This window comes from Protobothrops mucrosquamatus, unplaced genomic scaffold, assembly GCF_001527695.2.
Source record: "Protobothrops mucrosquamatus isolate PMUCROS unplaced genomic scaffold, P.Mucros_1.0 scaffold1178, whole genome shotgun sequence".
Lineage (NCBI taxonomy): Eukaryota > Metazoa > Chordata > Lepidosauria > Squamata > Viperidae > Protobothrops > Protobothrops mucrosquamatus.
Genome location: NW_015387391.1, coordinates 64937 through 83382, shown reverse-complemented (window position 1 = coordinate 83382; position 18446 = coordinate 64937). Strand labels below are relative to the sequence as shown.

Genomic DNA, 18446 nt, shown 5'->3' with positions numbered 1-18446 from the left:
TTGGAGGGCAAGCTACGACGAAATATGCCTTGAAATTCATATTTGGCTTTCCATCCAAATGTGACGTACAGATGAATTGAATTCTGGTGGAATTCTGGGAATTGAAGTCCACCCAACCTCAAGTTGCCAAGGTTGAGGAACACCATTATAGAAGAAGGACTGAGGGGGGGAAGCCATAGGCCTGTCACTATTGTTTGTGCAAATTGGGAGTTTGGAAAACATTGCACGGTTTCTTCTGTCTGGTTGCCCTGCCAATACTCATCATATGCTCCGATGAAGCAGAAAGATCTAACTGAGGTTTGAAGCTGGGAATAAGAACTAGTGGCAGCCTGGGGAGCTAGTAATTTGGAGAAGGGGGGAAAGAGCCACACAACAGCCCTAAAAAACACGAGTTCTCTCTCCCTGCAATCATTGTTAAGTCGCATCTTCAGGAAAAAATGGTCTAAGATCCAAACTCTAGTATCTCCCAGGTTGGACAATTTTCTGGAAATCTGGAAGATTGCTGATGAAAAGTGCAAACAATTTTAGTTCTAATTGAGTAAATGAGACACAGAACAGCTCATCTCAAAGGCCGAATTGGAACCAGACAATTGATCAGGTCATGAAAGACCTAACAAGACATGCCAACCTTAGTTAGCTTTGTTGTCATTGTTCAGTTGCTCAGTCATGTCCAACTCTTTATGACCCCATGGACCACAGCATGCCAGGTCCCCCTGTCCTCCACAGATTCACGTTCATTGCATCGATGGCCCTATCTAACCATCTCCTCCTCTGCCGTCTCCTTCTGCTTTTGCTTTCCATCTTTCCCAACATCAGGAGTCTTCTCCAAGGAGTCCTCTCTTCTCATTTGGTGGCCAAAGTATTTGAGCTTCAGCTTCAATATCTGTCCTTGCAAAGGACCGTCAGGATTGATTTCCTTTAGGATTAGCCAACTTTAATCTTGGGTAATCGATGGGGGAAGGAGACAGAGTGTAATTTAGCATGTCGTGTAAACCAACTGGTTTGGTTGGTTGATTCCATGTGTTGTACAAATGCATTAATTCCCTTCATCTAGTTAAATGTTGATAGAAACCCATGCAGGAAGAACATAGAAGGAAAAACCCACTAGAACATGCCCTACTCCATGTTTTGCTTCCAGTTGTCAAGCAATGTCCCAAAGGTGCTTTTTCAAAAGGCAACTGGACTTCCTTTATTTTTGCTTGAAGATGTTTTGCTTCTCATCCAAGAAGCTTCTGAAGCAAAAACATCTTCAACGCCTTCAAGCAAGACAGTCCAGTTCCCCTTTGAAAAAGCAGCTGCATGAATGTGAATCTCCATAGACACTTGTTAAGCAATGTTTGAAAAGAGTTGATATGAAAAAGGCCAGGGAGACATTCTGGCAAGGCACCATCTCAGTCTGACCTATTTTCATGGTTAGGCTGATTACTATTAGGGTGATTGTGGCTATGAAGATGAACAGGAAGAATGGATCTTGGCTTGCCAGCCCACTTGGGGAAAAAACATGAACTGTAAATGACAGCCCTTGGCTGGGTTTCTAGTGAGCTATAATTTTTATCGGGAGTTTGATATATGCAGCTTGCATTCGATCTGATATGAAGTCAGTACAAATAGATATAATGGTTTCAAATTTTCCTGCATCCATTTCATACCGTTTGTAGTGCTTCCTCTAATACATGCTGGAAATCAATAAATGAGCTTGTCAGCTTTATACCAGAGTGGGGAATGTAGACAATGAGCATTTATTAAAGGAGAAATCATTTGCTTTTACTCTCTCTTATACATTTAAAAAATGGCTTTTTAAATGTAATGTTCTTCTCAAATTCTACTTGTTCCTGAGATCGTGAAGAGGACAGGCGAACGATAAATGTGGTATTCTATTTTTCATAAAATGAAAGCTGCAATTCTCAGAAATGTAGATATGCCTTAATTAAAACCTGGAATCAGACTGAAATGTCAAAATACTCGCAGAAAGAATTACGGGAGGGCCAATAGAATTGTCTTCAGAAATCAGTAATTCTGGAAATTATTAAACATAGAAAACCAACATGTAACACGAAGTACAATTTTCCTGTTAACGTGCTGGAAGACCCTTCTTTTCCAGTTTAATCCAAACTGATAGGCATGGTCTTGCTGAATTTTGAAAACGCAGGGCTCTAATTCTTTTGAAAAAAAGATGTAATGCTAAGAAAAAGCAGTGTGCTCCCTCTTTTAGGTGGGTTCCACTTCTCTGGGAGATGCAATTTCTTTTGAGTCTAATAGGGGCAGCAGCTGCCTTTTCACCAAAGGGAAGCAGAAGGTTTATAACTAAAGGCTGACCTTCAGTGTCCTCTACAGATAAAAAAGGGAAACTAGTCCCTCCGTTTTGCAAAGGGATGGGTGTGTTTGAGGCTCCAGACGCTGAGCCCAAGTGTCAATCTTCAGGCCAAGAAGACGTCCCATGGCCTGGTGACATCGCAGTCCTTAGAGGATTGGAAAATGAGGACAAGGTTCCACTAGATCTTAACGTCTCCTTGCTTTCTAGATTGCAACAGGCAAAAGGAGCAGAGAGAGTTGCACGGAATTCTGAGGACACCTTGATCAGTTGGGAGGGGGGGGAGAGGAAGAAGGAAGAAGGAAAAGGGGAAGAGGAAAGAGAAAGGGGAAGGGAAGGAGGAGGAGGAGGGTGGAGAAGGAGAAGAAGGAAAAAGAGAAGGAGAGGGAGAGGGAGAAGGAGAAAGTTTGTTTGCCCAAGTGAATATCTTGCAAACAAGCTCTGAATTGTTTAAACAGGGCCAAAGATGGATAGAATTTAGGCCAGTCTTTCCTCAGTCTTGGCAGCTTTAAGATAAATAGACTTCAACTCCCAGAATTCCCCAGTCATGCAAAATCTGCACATTCTTTAAAATTGGGCAATTAGAGTGTGCAATTGAGAAAAGTGCAGCTTACAAAAAGCTAATTGCGTCGCATGTCACAATATTGGCACTAGAATGCATGTTTGAGTAAATCTGCAGCATCAGATGTAAATAGAATTAATTTCTTCTGTGATCCTTAAATAGAAAGAAGAGGATTTTTGAAAAAATTGGTCATTTGTCCTCCTTCTGCCTGGAATCTGACCAAGAAGCTGTACTGTTAGCACACCCACTCTTGAAATGAATTGCTGTATTTGCAGTTCATCCCTTCTCCCTGAGAATCTGTTCCCCGAATCTGTTGGTTATCTTGTAGAGAGAGGAAACATAAAGCTGTTCTCGTCTTCAGAGAAAGTAGCTGGGCATTAGTGGACATGAAGTAGTTAATTGGGGAGGGAGCTAAAAGACCTTTTCCCTGGGTGGTGTGGATGGCAACAACTGCCTTCTGCCATGGTGGAGGTTCCATCACTTGACGTTTTCAAGCAAAGGTTGGATAGTCCATTGTCTGGGACAATGTTTCTCAACCTTAGCAACTTTAAGATGTGTGGACTTCAACTCCCAGCAAGCTGACTGGAGAATTCTGGGATCTGAAGTCCACACATTTTAAAGTTGCCAAGGTTGAGTAGCACTGGCCTGGGACAATCTGGGGGTTCCTGATCTGGTCAGGACTTGAACTAATAGAACTCCAAGGTTTTTTTCCAACTTTGGGGTTCTGTGATTGGTCATCCTGCTAGAAGAACAGACAGACCCATGTCTCCCGCAAACTGATGCTGATGATAACAAAGCTTTCAAGATTCATTCTTGACATGACAGATTCTTCTGAGGAAAGCCCACCATTTTTGGAGCATGCAACTCTCCCATTTTGGTCTTCTAGACTGTTTTTAATCCAAGTAATATGGTCCTCAGAAAAAAGACATTCTCCACTCCTGCCCAAATGCATGGTGTGTGATGATTCTCTGGTTAGTGTTACTCAACCTGTAGTGTCTTCCTTGGGTTGTATTGCATCTATTCCTTCTTTTCAGGTCTTGAAAATTGAGCTCCGTCACAAATTAAGCAAGAACTGGGTTTTGTAAACTGTAAATCCAATCAACTAATAAATAGGTTCCATCAACAGCTAACCTAGACTTGGTGTTCAAGAAACTGGTCTTCAGTAGATGATATGGAGTTATCGCCCCATCTGATGTCTGTAATTGGTACTACAATGTTTACTCCTTGAAGGTTTTCTTGATTTTCCCCCAGCCAACCACTTTGCAAAATCAGTTCTCTGTAGCATTTGCAGGAAACATTCCCAAATGCCTCACTGAATCTACCCCCAAAAAATTAATTGTCCAATCCATCTGTTTTTTTGCAAGAAATTGTCAGGGGTGAGGAACATCTCCCTCAATGCTGCTTCTTTTTCAGTGTCTTTTTTTGGAGATGACTATGTGGAGATCCCCTTGATCCACACCTACAGCACCATCCATCTTCACGTGCAGTTCCTCACCAGCTATCATAGTGCCCTCCTCTTCTTGGCTGCTGGACAAAAGGACTACCTTCTTCTAGAGCTTCGTGCTGGTGTCCTACAGGTCAGCAAAATATTTCCCTGGCTGAGGGAAGGGGGTAAGAAGAATATTTAGAACCTAGAACCTAGAATAATAGAGTTGGGAGGGATCTTGGAGGTCTTCTAGTCCAAACCCTGCTCAAGGCAGGAGACAATATGCCTAGATCCAATCTCCTGCTATCCCCATTGCTTAGAGCTAAAAAGGAAAGGGGAAGGAAGGAATAGAAGCCCTTGGGAACAGGGTTGCAATTATGGGATTTAGCTGAAGGAAGGACAGAGCTTTACTTCCATCAGGGGGAGAGGAAAATGTCTAAATTTTGAATGTCAGAAGGAGGACAATGTTTTTGTTTGTTTGTTTGGAAAGGAATGGTATACATTTAATGCAGAAAGGAGTTTGAACCAAGACTATTCCTTCTTGGTTGTACCATTCTGCAAAAGTGAAATCATCTTGCCTCCATCAAGGCAGCTAGCAAAGGCAAACTTCTCCTCACGCTTCAGAAGATGGAGTCTGACTGTCCGATGTGTTTATGATGTCTTTTGTCTTCTCTTTGTGCAGGCCAGAATGGACCTGGGCTCCGGAGAACTGTCTGTCAGGTCCCCAGCAGAACTGCAATTCAACAATCTTGTGACTCATGATGTTGATCTTCTGGTGACCGATGACAAGATGATATTGATTGTGGATGGCCTCTTTAATATCTCCACAGACATTCCAGAGCCCCTTCAAGAATTGGACATTGATTATGGGCTCTACGTGGCAGGTACAGGAAACCTGGAATTGCCGTATCTCACTGGAGTGAGTTTGTCATTCCGGGGCTGTCTCCATACTCTGACATTTAATGATCGTGATGTCCTCTCTGCACTGGCAACCAGCACTGGCATCAAAGCATCCCATGGCACCCGTGAGGGATGCAGTGAAGAATTCTCTGCTGGTCCTGAGGTTCCTTTGGGATTCTTAGGATCAAACTCTTATATCACATTTCCTGGATGGGATGCAAGGAATGGAGGAACCATAGAGTTTGTGATCACCACAAGTGTCAAACAGGCCCCTTTGCTTTACCAATCGGGGGTGGAAAAGGATTTCTTCTACCTTGAAATCTTTGATGGACACTTAAGAGGTGTGGTGGAGAAGGGGAGTGGCCTAGTGCTGCTTCACAACAATATCTACCTCAGCAACGAACAGGATCACTACGTCAAGGTCTACATGGACAATCGAAAATTTGAGATCCTGGTTGACTACTATGTCTCACAGACCTCTAGCAAGGGGATCCATAGCTACTTTGATCTTCAAGGACCTCTTTTTCTTGGTGGTCTGAATGAGAAGGCTGCCAGCAGAATGAAAGACCGTGGACTGGGCTTTATACCTGCAAACAGCTTCTTCAATAACTCCTTTGTGGGTTGTATAGAGGACTTGAGGATTAATGAGGAAAGGATGAGCCTACAAGATGCTCTTGTCACTAAGGACATAAATGCTGGCTGTGGAAAATCAGACCAGTACTCAGATTATGACAACGTTTATGAACAGGATGAGGCCACCACAAGCTCTCCTCTAGACAGTTGGCAGGGCCCTGTTATGGAGCCCTGTCGCCCAGATCCTAGCTTGCCACCAGTCTTTACTAATTTCACCAAACTATTGCACGTCAGTCCCCTGGTAGTTGCTGAAGGGGGCACAGCTTTTTTGGAGTGGTGGCACACTCAGCCAACCATTGACCTCAACCGTGCAAACATCAGGCAATCTCAAGTGCTCTTCAGTGTTACTACAGATCCAAGACACGGGCAGCTGGAATTAAACCTCTCCAAAGTCAGGAGCAGAGGCAAGTTCACTCTCTTGGACATTGTGAATCGGAAAGTCAAGTATGTTCATGATGGTTCTGAGGGTCCCATGGATCAGCTGCTCTTGGAGGTCACTGTAACTGCCAGAGGAGATATTCCGGAGTGTTTATGGCAAGGCCAAATATATTTGCTCCCCATTAAGATCAACCCAGTCAATGATGCTCCCGAAGTGGTTTTTCCACATGGAGATCACATGGTCATCCTGGAACACACACGCAAACATCTCCACTCAACCATCTTTCAAGCCCATGATGACGACACCCCCTGTGACAGCTTGCGATTCCAAGTGCTTGGTGGGATGAGAATGGAAGAAGGATATCTGGAGTACGACTTCCATCCTGGAGTCCCAATTGAAGAGTTTTCCTGTAGAGACCTGGAAGCAGGCCACGTGGTCTATGTCCATCAAGATGGGCCTGTATCCACCCTTACCATCCAAGTGAACGATGGCATGGTGATGAGCCCGGTGGCGACCTTGAGGATAGAAGCAGTGGAGCCAGATATCCAAGTCCACAACAACACAGGACTCTTTGTCCTACAAGGAGACAATGTTTCAATAACCAAAGCCAACCTTTCTGTAGATCTTAATGCAGTCCAGCAAAAAGTGTCTGTGTTGTATCGCTTGACCTCCTCTCTCCAGTATGGTGAGATCCAGAAGCAAGGAGGGCTGAGTGGAGAGTGGAAGAAGACAGAATCTTTTTACCAGCAGGATATTGATCAAGGACGCGTCCGCTACGCTAGCACAGATGACGAACATCGAGTAGAAGACATGATTGAGAAGCTGCAGTTCACCATCCAGGTGGGCCAGAAGATCCTGAACAACAACAGCTTCCCCATCAGAGTTAAAAGGGCTGCCATCAGGATGAAAACTATGATCCCCATCCGGATGAAAAACAAGAAAGAGAAAAACATCACATCTGCTGAACTAGAGGCAGTTTTGGAAGAGGCAGGTTCTAACCAAGTGACTTTCCACTATGTGATCCTTCAGTCGCCAAAAAAGGGAAATCTTGAACTTCAGGACACCCGGTTGGCTGAGGGCTTGAGTTTTACCCAGGAAGATTTGCAGAGAGGACTACTGAGTTACGTTGCAACTGTTAGAGACTCCAAGGAAACAGAAGATGTATTCCAGTTCCGGGTCATGGCTAAACCCTACTATTCCCCTGTATATACTTACAAAATAGAGATAGGGGGAGATCCAGATACCCCTGTCTTGACTAATGTCCTTTTGTCCATTTTAGAAGGAGGACAGGCCATCATTACCAAGGACTACTTGTTTGTCAAGAGTGCCAACAGCATGAACTACATATATGAGGTGATTGATGGTCCCACCCATGGGAAGCTTCTCTGGAGAACCTCTGAGCTTGGGTCAACCAGGGAGGAGATAATAGCAACATTCACCAACGAAGACATCCTGCAAGGTCGCCTTGTCTACCAGCATGATGATTCTGAGACTCTAGAAGATGACATCCCATTTGTAGCCATCAAGCAGGTGGAAGGAAGCTTTGACTCGGAGGCTGAGGAGGTGAGAGGTGTCTTCAGGGTGTCCATTCAGCCTGTCAATGACCACACCCCAGTTCAGGTGGTCAACAAGGTCTTCAATGTGGTTCGTAAAGGTCAGCGCCTGATGACCACAGAAGACATCGCCTTTATCGATGAAGATTCGGGCTTCTCAGATGCACAGTTGGTGTTGGTAAGAAAAGATATTCTTTTTGGTAGCATCATTGCTGCAGATGATATAAGTAGCCAACTGTATCGCTTCACTCAAGATGACTTGAGGAAGAAAAAAATCCTTTTTGTCCACTCAGGAGCTGACCGGGGCTGGATTCAGTTCCAGGTTTCTGATGGTCTACACCAAATCACAACACTTCTGGAAGTGCAAGCTTCGGACCCTTACCTCAAGATCAACCATACTGGCTTGGTTATTCACCAAGGTAGCCAAGAGGCCATTGACTCCTCTGTCCTCAGGATGGAAACCAACATGGACATCAGGAATGACCAAGACATCCTCTTCCGTATCTTGGCCCCACCCTTGTGGGGAATGTTGCTACGAGATGGCCAAGAAATAACATCTTTTACAAAAAGGGATCTCCTGGCAGGAGATATTATTTATCATCATAACGGGAGCAGAGATTCTCAAGATACTGTTCATTTTTCTGTTGAAGCAAACCAGGTGTCTGTGGAGGAGACACTGAAAGTTACCATATTAGCAGATTCCCATCCTGACCCACTAAATCTTGTTCACAATGAGAAGATACACATCCTCCAAGGAGAAGCAATGGCCATTAAAAATGATTACTTGCTGGTAAGGTATACTTGCCCTAATTTTTTTGGTTTCCATATTTACTTTTCCTTCCTTCAAGACTAAAAAAAACTCTATATGGAGATTCAGTCATCCAAGTCCTACTTGTCTCAAAGGTCTTTTCCAAAAGGCAACTGGACTATGTTCTTTCCTTGAGGAAGAAGATGTTTTGCTTCTAATCCGAGAAGCTTCATCAGTTCTGATTCCATCCTTCCATCCTCCCCACCATACACTCAGAACTGATGAAGCTTCTTGGATGAGAAGCGAAATGTTTTCTTCCTCAAGGACAAAAACATAGTCCAGTTGCTTTTTGAAAAGCACCTTTGAGACTAAAAAATAGTCCTTAAAATAAAAAGCAAGAGGACTAGGAATATTCTGTGAATTTAAGAATTAAGGGATCTTTAAGACTTATTGTTTAAGGAAATTTAGATAGCAATCTTGTAATATGTGTAGTTGTAGAAGTGTTGGAAGTTCTTGTAGGCTACCTAAGCTCACCAGAGTTTATTACATTAAGAGATTCAGATGTTTACTATTAAGCTTACCATGAGAGCAATTGGTTCCGTTCATGAATCACCCTTATTATCAAGAAGAACCATCAGATGTGATCAGTGTGAAACAAAGAAATGTTAAACGTTTCCTTCTTCATCCAATTTGCAGGTTGAGCATGATGAAATTGAACCCCAAAATATCATCTACACAATTATCAACTCTCCCAACTCAGGGTTTCTGGTGGCTTTGTCTGAAAACCATGCTTCAGATGAACCTCCAAGCCTGGATCCCATCCAGACCTTCACCCAGGAAGATGTAAATGAAGGCAAAGTCCTCTTTCTCCATTCCAGCCCTGAGATTCAGAGTGATCAGTTCATGGTTGATGTTACTGCTGATGGAGTAGATGCTCTGAAAGAGGTAGTGGTGGACCTGGAGATTCTTCCCATTTCAGTCCCTTTGGAGGTTCACAATTTCACAGTGACTGAAGGACGCAACCAGGTGCTTTCCATGGATATCCTAAATATTCCCTCCACTTACTCCTCATCTTTCGATGTAGAATTTGTGGTTGTTGAGATACCAGAACATGGCACTTTCCAGAATATGGAAAGACCTGAAGAAGGCAGCTTAAATGTTTTCTCCTGGGATGAGGTAGGAAGCAACACAATCTCTTCAAGTTTTTTTATTTGAAATAAATAAATTTATCTCTTCATTCATTCATTCATTCATTCATTCATTCATTCATTCATTCCAAGCCTTTTGAAACACTTCTGCTGACTTAGAAATAATGCAGGATTTACTATCAAATTTGAGAAGCTCATGTTGAATGGATGAAACCTAATTCTTTAGGTCTTTGCAACTTATGTCTATAATGGGCAGGCTCCATTACAGTCATAAATCAAGGACTACCCTAGTTCTCCAATCTGCAGATCTGCAATTCTATAATTGTGTGCAAAAGGAAACTAGCTCCACCAGGAAAATAAAAGGGCATTTCTCTTTTAATTTAAAACACAGCTGTCATTTTTTGTCCAATCATGTGGACGCCTGTAGAGGAAATGTGAAATGCATAGGTGATAGTCATCCATTATGTGGAATATGGACACGGACCTTTGCTGGATGCAGACTTGGTATATAAAAAGTTGCCTTATGCTGGACCTCTTTGTGGCATCCTCTCCCTAGACTATTTGGGATCATGTCTAATCTCTTTAGGATTAATTGGCTGGGTCAACTGATCTCGTTTTTCTCGTGACTCAATATGACCTGCTAAGCAGGTTATGCAAACAGAACTACCAAATTAAACATTTGTCCATTGGTTCAAACAGCGCACACCCTCTAGGTTTCTAGATTCCCCAACCCTCCATGGCACTGAATGATCCTTTTACATCTGTGTACTCTGTGACAATTAGACAACAAGGAATATTGGCTTGCACAAACATCTTGGTGGACCCAAGTTTCAGATTTGATGGAGAGCCAGTTTCTGTGAGATTTAATTTCCCCATCATGTGTTTGAAATAAATGTGAGAGGGGTAGAATTTGAGCCAGGAATCTTGTCATAATGTCCTCCTTGCATTTAGGTGGAGAATCAGCTCATCAAGTACATACACGACGGAAGTGAGTCCTTGACTGACAGATTCACAGTCATTGCCAATGTTTCTGAAGTTAATCAACAGAGCCAACCCAAGACCATCTCCATTAGCATCTCTCCAGTCAACGATGAGGCACCGGTGCTAATGGTCAACACACAACTGCAGGTATTTATTTCAAGAGTGGTGGATGGAATTTTGAGGTTATTCAAATGCGTTGTCCCAAAAAATATTATTCTAATTATAGCTATTAAGTAGAAGCTTCAGATGATCATGGAGACACCTACAACTCTTGGCCTAACCAGTGGAAGTAGCCTAAAATATATATTTAATGTGGATTATTTTCAGTTGTTCAATTGCCTCCAGCTCTTTATGACCCAATGGATATCATTTTACCAAGACTGAACATCTTTCAGTTTAGCAAGGTCCTCCCTACAGGTAGTCCTTAATGTTCAACCACAATTAGGACCAGAATATCCATCACTAACCAAAGCAGTTGTTAAGTTAATCAACATCCCCTGCAAAGGGGTGCCCAAATACCATCTCATTCCTTTTGCCATCTTTTGCCTGGCAGTGTAAGATGTTGGTCGCAAGATGGCAGTAGAAATCCATGCAACAATTTCCAACTTGCAAGAGAAGTTATGGCCAAGATATGTGGGGGTTTTTTTAATATAAAAGAGGAAAAAGAAAAACATTCACTCAAAGGCAGGCAGTTTTCAATCACTACAGCTTTGCTTCTCGATCGGAGGTTCTGGGAATTATTATTTATTAGGAGGTCCCACCCTTAAAAGCTGGAATACCCTGCTCTAGACAGTATCGCTGACAGAGGACCATCCACGGCCTCTCCTGAAGGAGAATTCACCACTTTGTGTTGCAGCCAGTCCAATCCTACCATCAGGAATTTCTTCCCTTCCAGTTTTAACTCTCTAGATCTCATCATTCCTTCTGGGGTTAATAAAGAACGGAGTGTCTAGTGTTGTGATGACTTAGCAAAGAGCTTTGTGTTAATCCAAACGAGGAATAATGATTGCAGGCAAAGGCTGGCCAGCAGAGTCCCTAGGTATTCATGACTGCCAAGTCCCTTCAGTCAGTTCTGCTCTAAACAGATTCCGAAATTAATCCCTTGAAGAATTTTAAAAACACCAAATCTGGGATGCAAAATTCCAGAGAGCCATTGGCAGGAAAGATGGAATTAGAATTAGAATAATAGAGTTGGAAGGGACCTTGTAGGTCATCTAGTCCACTACCACCCCGCCCAAGCTGGAGACCCTGCAACATTTCTGGCAGATGACAGTCCAGTCTCTTCTTGAAAGCTTCCAGTGATGAAACTGCTCCTTCTTCTCCTTCTCCAAGCAGATCAGGATAAGTGGTGTCAAAGGCCAACTCCTGAAGGACATGTCCATTGGGCCAGCACAAAAGAGGGAGCTGGACCCTATGCCAGAGGAAGGAGGACAAAGTCCACATGGAGGGTTTTTTGTTATTGTTGTTGTTTAGTTTTATTTTGAGAGACAGGATGTTGTGGAGAACAAAATTGTGGGGGAAGATGTTATTTAAGAAAGAATAAATCCAAAGTGACCGAAGGCAATGTCCTCATTCTGTATGATCTCACTGTTGAACAGATGCTCAACAAGATCACACAGGGGCCAGATTTTTTCTGTGATTCTTTTTTTAAAAAATTGTTTTGCTTTCAAGGACTTGTAGCAACTCAGGGTTTATTCCAAAACTGCGGTTCTTGCTTAACGCCCGCGACCAAAACAAATTGAAACAAACAAATGTGAAATGAGTTTTCAAGGTCAGAGGTGGACGTTTCTGAGTTTTCCTCAACTGAAGCATTTCTTAACCTCATCCATATCATATTCAGACCCAAAGCTGGGCTGGTGATTGACTCCAGTGTTTTCGCATCTTTCCTGCCAGGTTGAAGAAGGGGGCACTGCCGAGATTACCCCAGAAATTCTCCAGAGTAAAGATGAAGACACCCCTCTAGAAGAAGTCATCTATTCCATCAGGACCCCAGTCAACGGGAAAGTGGTGTTGAAATCATCACCTGACAGCCCAATCCAGCGGTTCACCCAGGCCCAGATAAACAGCCATCTTGTTCAATTCATCCATGAAGGTCTGTGGTAGAATGGAGAAGAGTGGGAGGTTTGGGAGCAGAGACGACAAAGTAAAGAACTCTAACTTCTGCCCAGTCAGATGGTTAAATTAACTAGCTCAGCTTTGTCAGTTATTCGGAGTTTCAGATATGAGTCCCCCCCAGTCCTCCCCAAAGATGCCAAGATTGTTTCTCCAGACCAAGATATGACATGAAAGAAATATTTCTCAATTCCCTATGGGAGATATCAAAAAGCAGAGTCCCTATAACACTAAATCATGCCTGAATGCAGTTCAGTTCCTAGTAATCACAAAGAACAACCAGGATATTGTTGGATTCTCTTTGCCTTTTCCTGGGTTGGTCTTCAAATTTCCAATCGAGTCTATGTTTAATTTCCCATTTCAGTCTTACCTAAGGTCAATCCTACTTAGTTTCTAAGCCCACACAAGATTAGCCAGCTTTTTCCACCTGCTGAGACTACTGACTTTTAAATCCTTAATTTGCAGACCAGCCCAAGGCCACCTCGGGAGTGAAAACTATGTCCAAGGGAAGCTTGCAATCCAAAACATGCATTATGCTTACTTCCACAGTAAATTCCACTTTCTATGTGGTCAAGACAAGATATGAAATCCCAACTTTTGCAGGCAGAACAATCAATTAGAAATCCACAATAAAAGTGCAGATTAAAGAGCAGAATGTTTTAGAGATCACCAGGCAAAACAGGTACCCATGAAAAAGTGGTTGGTGAACATCAAATGAAAAAGAAAAGTAAGCAGGGCATTGGAGTATCAGTATCCCATCAGAAGGGCATAAGCAGAATTAGTCCTACCAAGAAGTAAAACTGCACACCATTTTTCTACAGGCCCCACCTGCAGTGTCCAATATCCAAAAGTAGAAGAGATCAAGAAGTTAGGCATGAATGACCGCACCATGTGTCCTTGTGTTCTAAGCTTTTTTTTGGTTGTCGTCTCTAGGACCTCTGGAGGGAGGGTTTTCCTTCGATCTATCTGATGGTGAGAACATGTCTCCGGGACACTTTTTTGCTGTGAAAGCCCAAAAGAAACTTATCATCAGTCTGAAAAATAAGCAAGATCTGATGGTGTGCCCAGGTAAGATATCTACTGATGTCCTCAGTTTCAAAGACAACATTATTCTTTGTGAAAGGCTAGGCTAGTCTAAGTTATGATTGACGATGTCATCAGCTTTGCTATGAAACCCTTCCTGGAACCTCTGTCTCCTGATGTCCCCTCCATTGTATCCCCAGCTCTACTGTTAAACTACATTTCCTCTCCTTTGCATTGAAGTCACTTGTGTATTCATGTGTTGTCAGTGCATGTAAGCGCTGTGAGGTGAACATGATGTGTATATGGAATACATCAAGCATTTAGAACCTGGAGAAACCATTTCCAATTCTTTCATAGATGAGCAACCTTTTCATTGTGTGGTATCCTAAGGGGTGGCTCTCCCTATCTTTTACCTTTCAAGGGTCTTCTCAGCCAGTCAGAAGTCAGAACCTGAAAGCAGTGACCAATCAAGAAGCCGAAAAGTCTTTATTTTACATCATACAACAACCTCCACAGTTTGGCAAGCTGTTGAATAGCCAGAAGAACAACGGGGAAGAGCTGAGAAATTTCACCCAAGCTGAGGTTAAAATGTTTGGGACTTTTTTGTGTGATGTAGGCCACCAATCTTAATTATGTGCATTGATCATCAACTCTAGAGGAAGGGCTAAAAGTGGTAATCTTTTGGGTTGGGAGAAATCATTTTCATTTCTTCCTGGTTTGAGTGATGACCAGATGTGGTATGAAGCTGTTTCCTTTTAATCACGTGGAAACAGGGTCTACAATATTCTTCCTGAGATGTTTTTTGGAACAAGGAGCAAAAAAATGGGAGAAGAAAAGGATCAAAAAATTCATTCACTTTTTCAGGGGGGTAAAGTCAGTTTACTATAACCTGAGTGCACCAAAATGAAGTTGTGGAGGACAAACATCATAATAAGGATCTGATCTCTCCCCACTTGGAAAAATAACATCGGGGGGGGGCATGAAAGAGCATAACTGGTGGTTATGGAATACCACCAGCACTTCCATGGGATAAATAGGACAAAAAGAGGAGAATTTAGTGATGAGGCAGCCTACATATCAACTTTCTCCAACAAAATGTTCTTGTGAACTTCATCTCTCACCAGCCCCCAGCCAGAAAAAAACCCCTTTATGCTGACTTGGTTTTGTAGGAGTTGATGTCCATCATATCTAGAGAAATCCAACTGGGGAAGTCTCCTTTTGCATGGATACAAGTGGACCTACCTAGAACCCAAAGGTCCAGAGAATAAGAAGTTCCAATCAAACTAATGTTCTTGATTTTTTTCACTTTAATGAATGTTTTGTCCTTCTTGTCTTCGGCAAACAGGTAGATGCTGGAATCATTGCATACCACCACGAGATGCCACCAGAACCTTTCTGGATCCGTGAAGATCATTTCCACTTCCAAATTTCTTCTCCATCGGTGACCACAGACCTATTTGTCCTTGGTGTGGTGATATCGTTCAAGGCCAGCTGTCCTCAGGGCTCCTCTCAGCTGTGGAGAAATAAAGGTAGGAAGCAGAGACGTGGAGACATGCTCAGAAAGTAGATCGGTGGCTGCTAGGAGACTGGAAGGTTTTTAAGGGAGCGGAGTTATTCTGCTATGATTGGGCTGATCCATGAATCAGAACACAGTTATCCAACCAATTGTGTAATTCTCAATTTTTTTCTTTGTTTTTGGTAACAGAGATCTCAACTTCTGGGTGGGTACAAAAATGAAACGGGGAAGGCATGCATACAAAATTCAGAGTTTAGGATAACGTGGGTGTTAATCATCAGCAGTGGAGGAGAGGAGAAAGAAGTTCAAGGCTTATGTGCAAATATTCATGCCTTTAAAAATGTAGACACTGAGAAGAGGAGGTTGTGAAACAAGCCTGGACCAGAAAGAAAGAGATCGATCCGTTTCTAGCAGCCCTTCTTCTGAGAAATGAGAGCAGGTGGCAGGAACAGAAGCAATGGAGAAAGGAAAAGAAATGTTCTGTTGTTATTTGAAAAAAAGGGGGTTATAGAAGTCCTCAACTTATGGCCATAATGAACCTGCCCACTCACATGACCTCAGGAGGGGCCAGCCATTGAAACTTCGGAACTGGGTCATGATGTGCCCCCAGAGAAATCCATCAAAACTTCAAAAAGTCACTAAGGACCAGTCATAAATCGAAGGCAATGAAGAAAGGCAGATTAAGTATAGCTCAGGTGGACCTCTGGCACCTTCTGAGACTATTTTCTTGAGCTGTACTTAATCTGCCTTTCTTCCTTCTCTTCACTTTTTCCACTTCCCTTGTCCGTTCTCTCTTTGACACTCTCTTTCTTCCACAGCAGCTTCTACATTGCCTCCTTGGTTTGAACCAATGGCATGTTTCAGGAAGATGACCACCCCTTGTTTCTCCTTTTCTTCTCTCTTTCAGGCCTCACTGTCCCAGAAGCTCAAAGTGCAGCCATCAACGTCTCATTACTGGATGCGTCCAACCTTCTAACCAAAGAACTGGAACCAACGAGAGCTTCCTATGACGTGGTCTTTCTGGTGACCAAATTGCCCACGTATGGGACCCTTTCTCTTCCAGATGGTCCAGTTAATAAGAGACACCCCTATTTTCTGCAATCTGACCTTGCTGCAGGTGGACTGGAATATTTCCACAATGGTCCTGGATTCCTGGATGATTATTTCAGATTTGATGCTTGGCTCCGGCACAACATGGTGAAATCTATTCAGCCTCCACAAAATGGAGATGAAATCATTATTTCTGAGGTGTTCAATATCACAGTGAGAGACAGTAATGAGATTCCACCAAAACTAGTCAGCCAAACAAAAGTCCTACAAGTTCTCCAAGGTTCCTCCACAGTGATCTCCCAAGAACATTTGAATGTCATAGATCCAGACAATTTCCCTGAAGAAATCCAATACAACATTAGTTCTGGATCTTCAACTGGATCGGTAGCTAAGGCCCATAATATGTTGGTACCTATAACCAAATTCACACAAGCAGATATCAATGCAGGGTACCTGATGTTTATTGCCAATAGAACAAGTTCTACTGGAATCCTGGAGCTTGTTGTGTCAGATGGACTCCACAAACCCATTTCCACTTTTCTGAAAATCATAGTTCTTCCAGCAACCATATGGGCAACCAATCAGACCATCTTGGAAATACCCCAAGACCTGAACATGGCCTCACTGTCTCACAAACATCTTCTAGGCTCTTTGGACCAAGGAGGGCAAAATACCCTCTATGAGCTCATCAGAGACCCAGAGTATGGGCAGGTGGAAGTCAATCAAAAGCCTGTGAGAAGTTTTTCACAACGACAGGTGGACAATGGGGAAGTGATCTTTACTTTCACACATTTGGTCTCTTCCAAAGATGAATTTCAATTCCTTGCCACATCAGGAGCAATCAATATCTCAGGGGTTGTGAATGTAACAGTCAAGGCCTTGGTCAAAACCCAGCAGGAGATCCTTTGGCCAAGAGGAACCACTATCCAGCTCAATACCAATATCCTTGATGCACACGATCTGGCCAACAGGACAAACAGCCTCCCTGAGTTCAGAATTCTCCAAGCACCTCAAGGGAGCAATTTGGTGAAAGTCTCCAGGGACAACAAGGATCGGCCTATCTCCATCAATGCTTTCACCCAAGATGACCTCGAGAAAGGGCTAGTTGGGTTAGAAATATGGGAGACAGAAGATTCAGGGTCAAATCTCCAAGAGGACCGTCTTCAATTTGAATTGGTTGCGAAAGGTGTTCCCCCTGCCTTGGGCTGGATGGTGTACACCACTGAGACCTTCAACTCCTCAACCCCTTATAGGGCCACCTTAATCAATATGCCAGGTCCCCAGGAAAGCAGCCATAGCTCAACCCCACAGAGCATAACTTCACCCTTCCACACTTTTACAACCATGCCTTATGAATCCAAAATGCCCCACTCTCATTTCAACAAGTCCCGGGTCCTCCCAACAACCAGGTCAGGCCAAGGAGCAACATCTGAGACAGAAAAGAGCTCTCTGCTGGGTTTCATTGAAGCCAATATGTTCAGCATCATCCTCCCCATTTGTCTCATTCTTCTGCTCCTGGCATTGATCCTACCTCTACTCTTCTATCTCCACAAACGGAACAAGACTGGCAAGCACAATGTCCAGGGGACACCCCCCAAATACAAGAATGGAACAGTGGTGGACCAAGAAACCTTCCGTAAGACTGATCCTAGTCAAACCATACCTCTGACCACCATCAATACCTTGGAGGCCAAAGAACCAGGATCCAACTCAAAAGGATCCGGGCCAGGAAGACAACAGGATCCAGAATTGCTCCAGTACTGTAGGACATCTAACCCAGCTTTGAAAAACAGCCAATATTGGGTTTAAGTACTGGAATCAAAGACTAAACAGGCCATCAGTCTCTTTGCAGAGTGCCACCATTTTCTGAAGTTTCCTTTCCTGCCATCCTTTCTCTTCTATCTGCAGTTATGCAGAAGAGACCAAAATCTTTTAAGAGTAGGAAGCTTTGGTGCCTTCCAAGATGTTTATTCATTGGGAATGATGCCTTTGGAATAGGGGTGGGCAATTATGGTCCCTTTATGACCTGTGGACTTCAACTCTAGGATCCCTTAGCCAGCATGGCTGGCTCAGGAATTCTGGGAGTTGAAGTCCACAGGTTGTA

General features: G+C 43.2%; 1 protein-coding gene across 1 annotated transcript; it reads left to right on the top strand.

The window, feature by feature from the left end:
• Window positions 1–981: 981 nt before the first annotated feature.
• Window positions 982–18188, top strand: CSPG4 (chondroitin sulfate proteoglycan 4). Its single transcript, XM_015820756.1, has 10 exons — window positions 982–988; window positions 4287–4450; window positions 4982–8554; window positions 9209–9688; window positions 10612–10788; window positions 12535–12733; window positions 13687–13821; window positions 14198–14358; window positions 15122–15305; window positions 16200–18188. The coding sequence occupies exons 1-10, from the start codon at window positions 982–984 to the stop codon at window positions 18149–18151; spliced, it is 7032 nt and encodes a 2343-aa protein (XP_015676242.1). The 3' UTR covers window positions 18152–18188.
• Window positions 18189–18446: the final 258 nt, after the last annotated feature.

Bases quoted from the DNA above. Each gene is read 5' to 3' on its own strand.
- CSPG4 (XM_015820756.1), top strand. The intron at 9,689-10,611 runs GTAGGAAGCAAC...CCTTGCATTTAG, and splicing joins ATGTTTTCTCCTGGGATGAG to GTGGAGAATCAGCTCATCAA. The intron at 14,359-15,121 runs GTTAAAATGTTT...TTCGGCAAACAG, and splicing joins GAAATTTCACCCAAGCTGAG to GTAGATGCTGGAATCATTGC.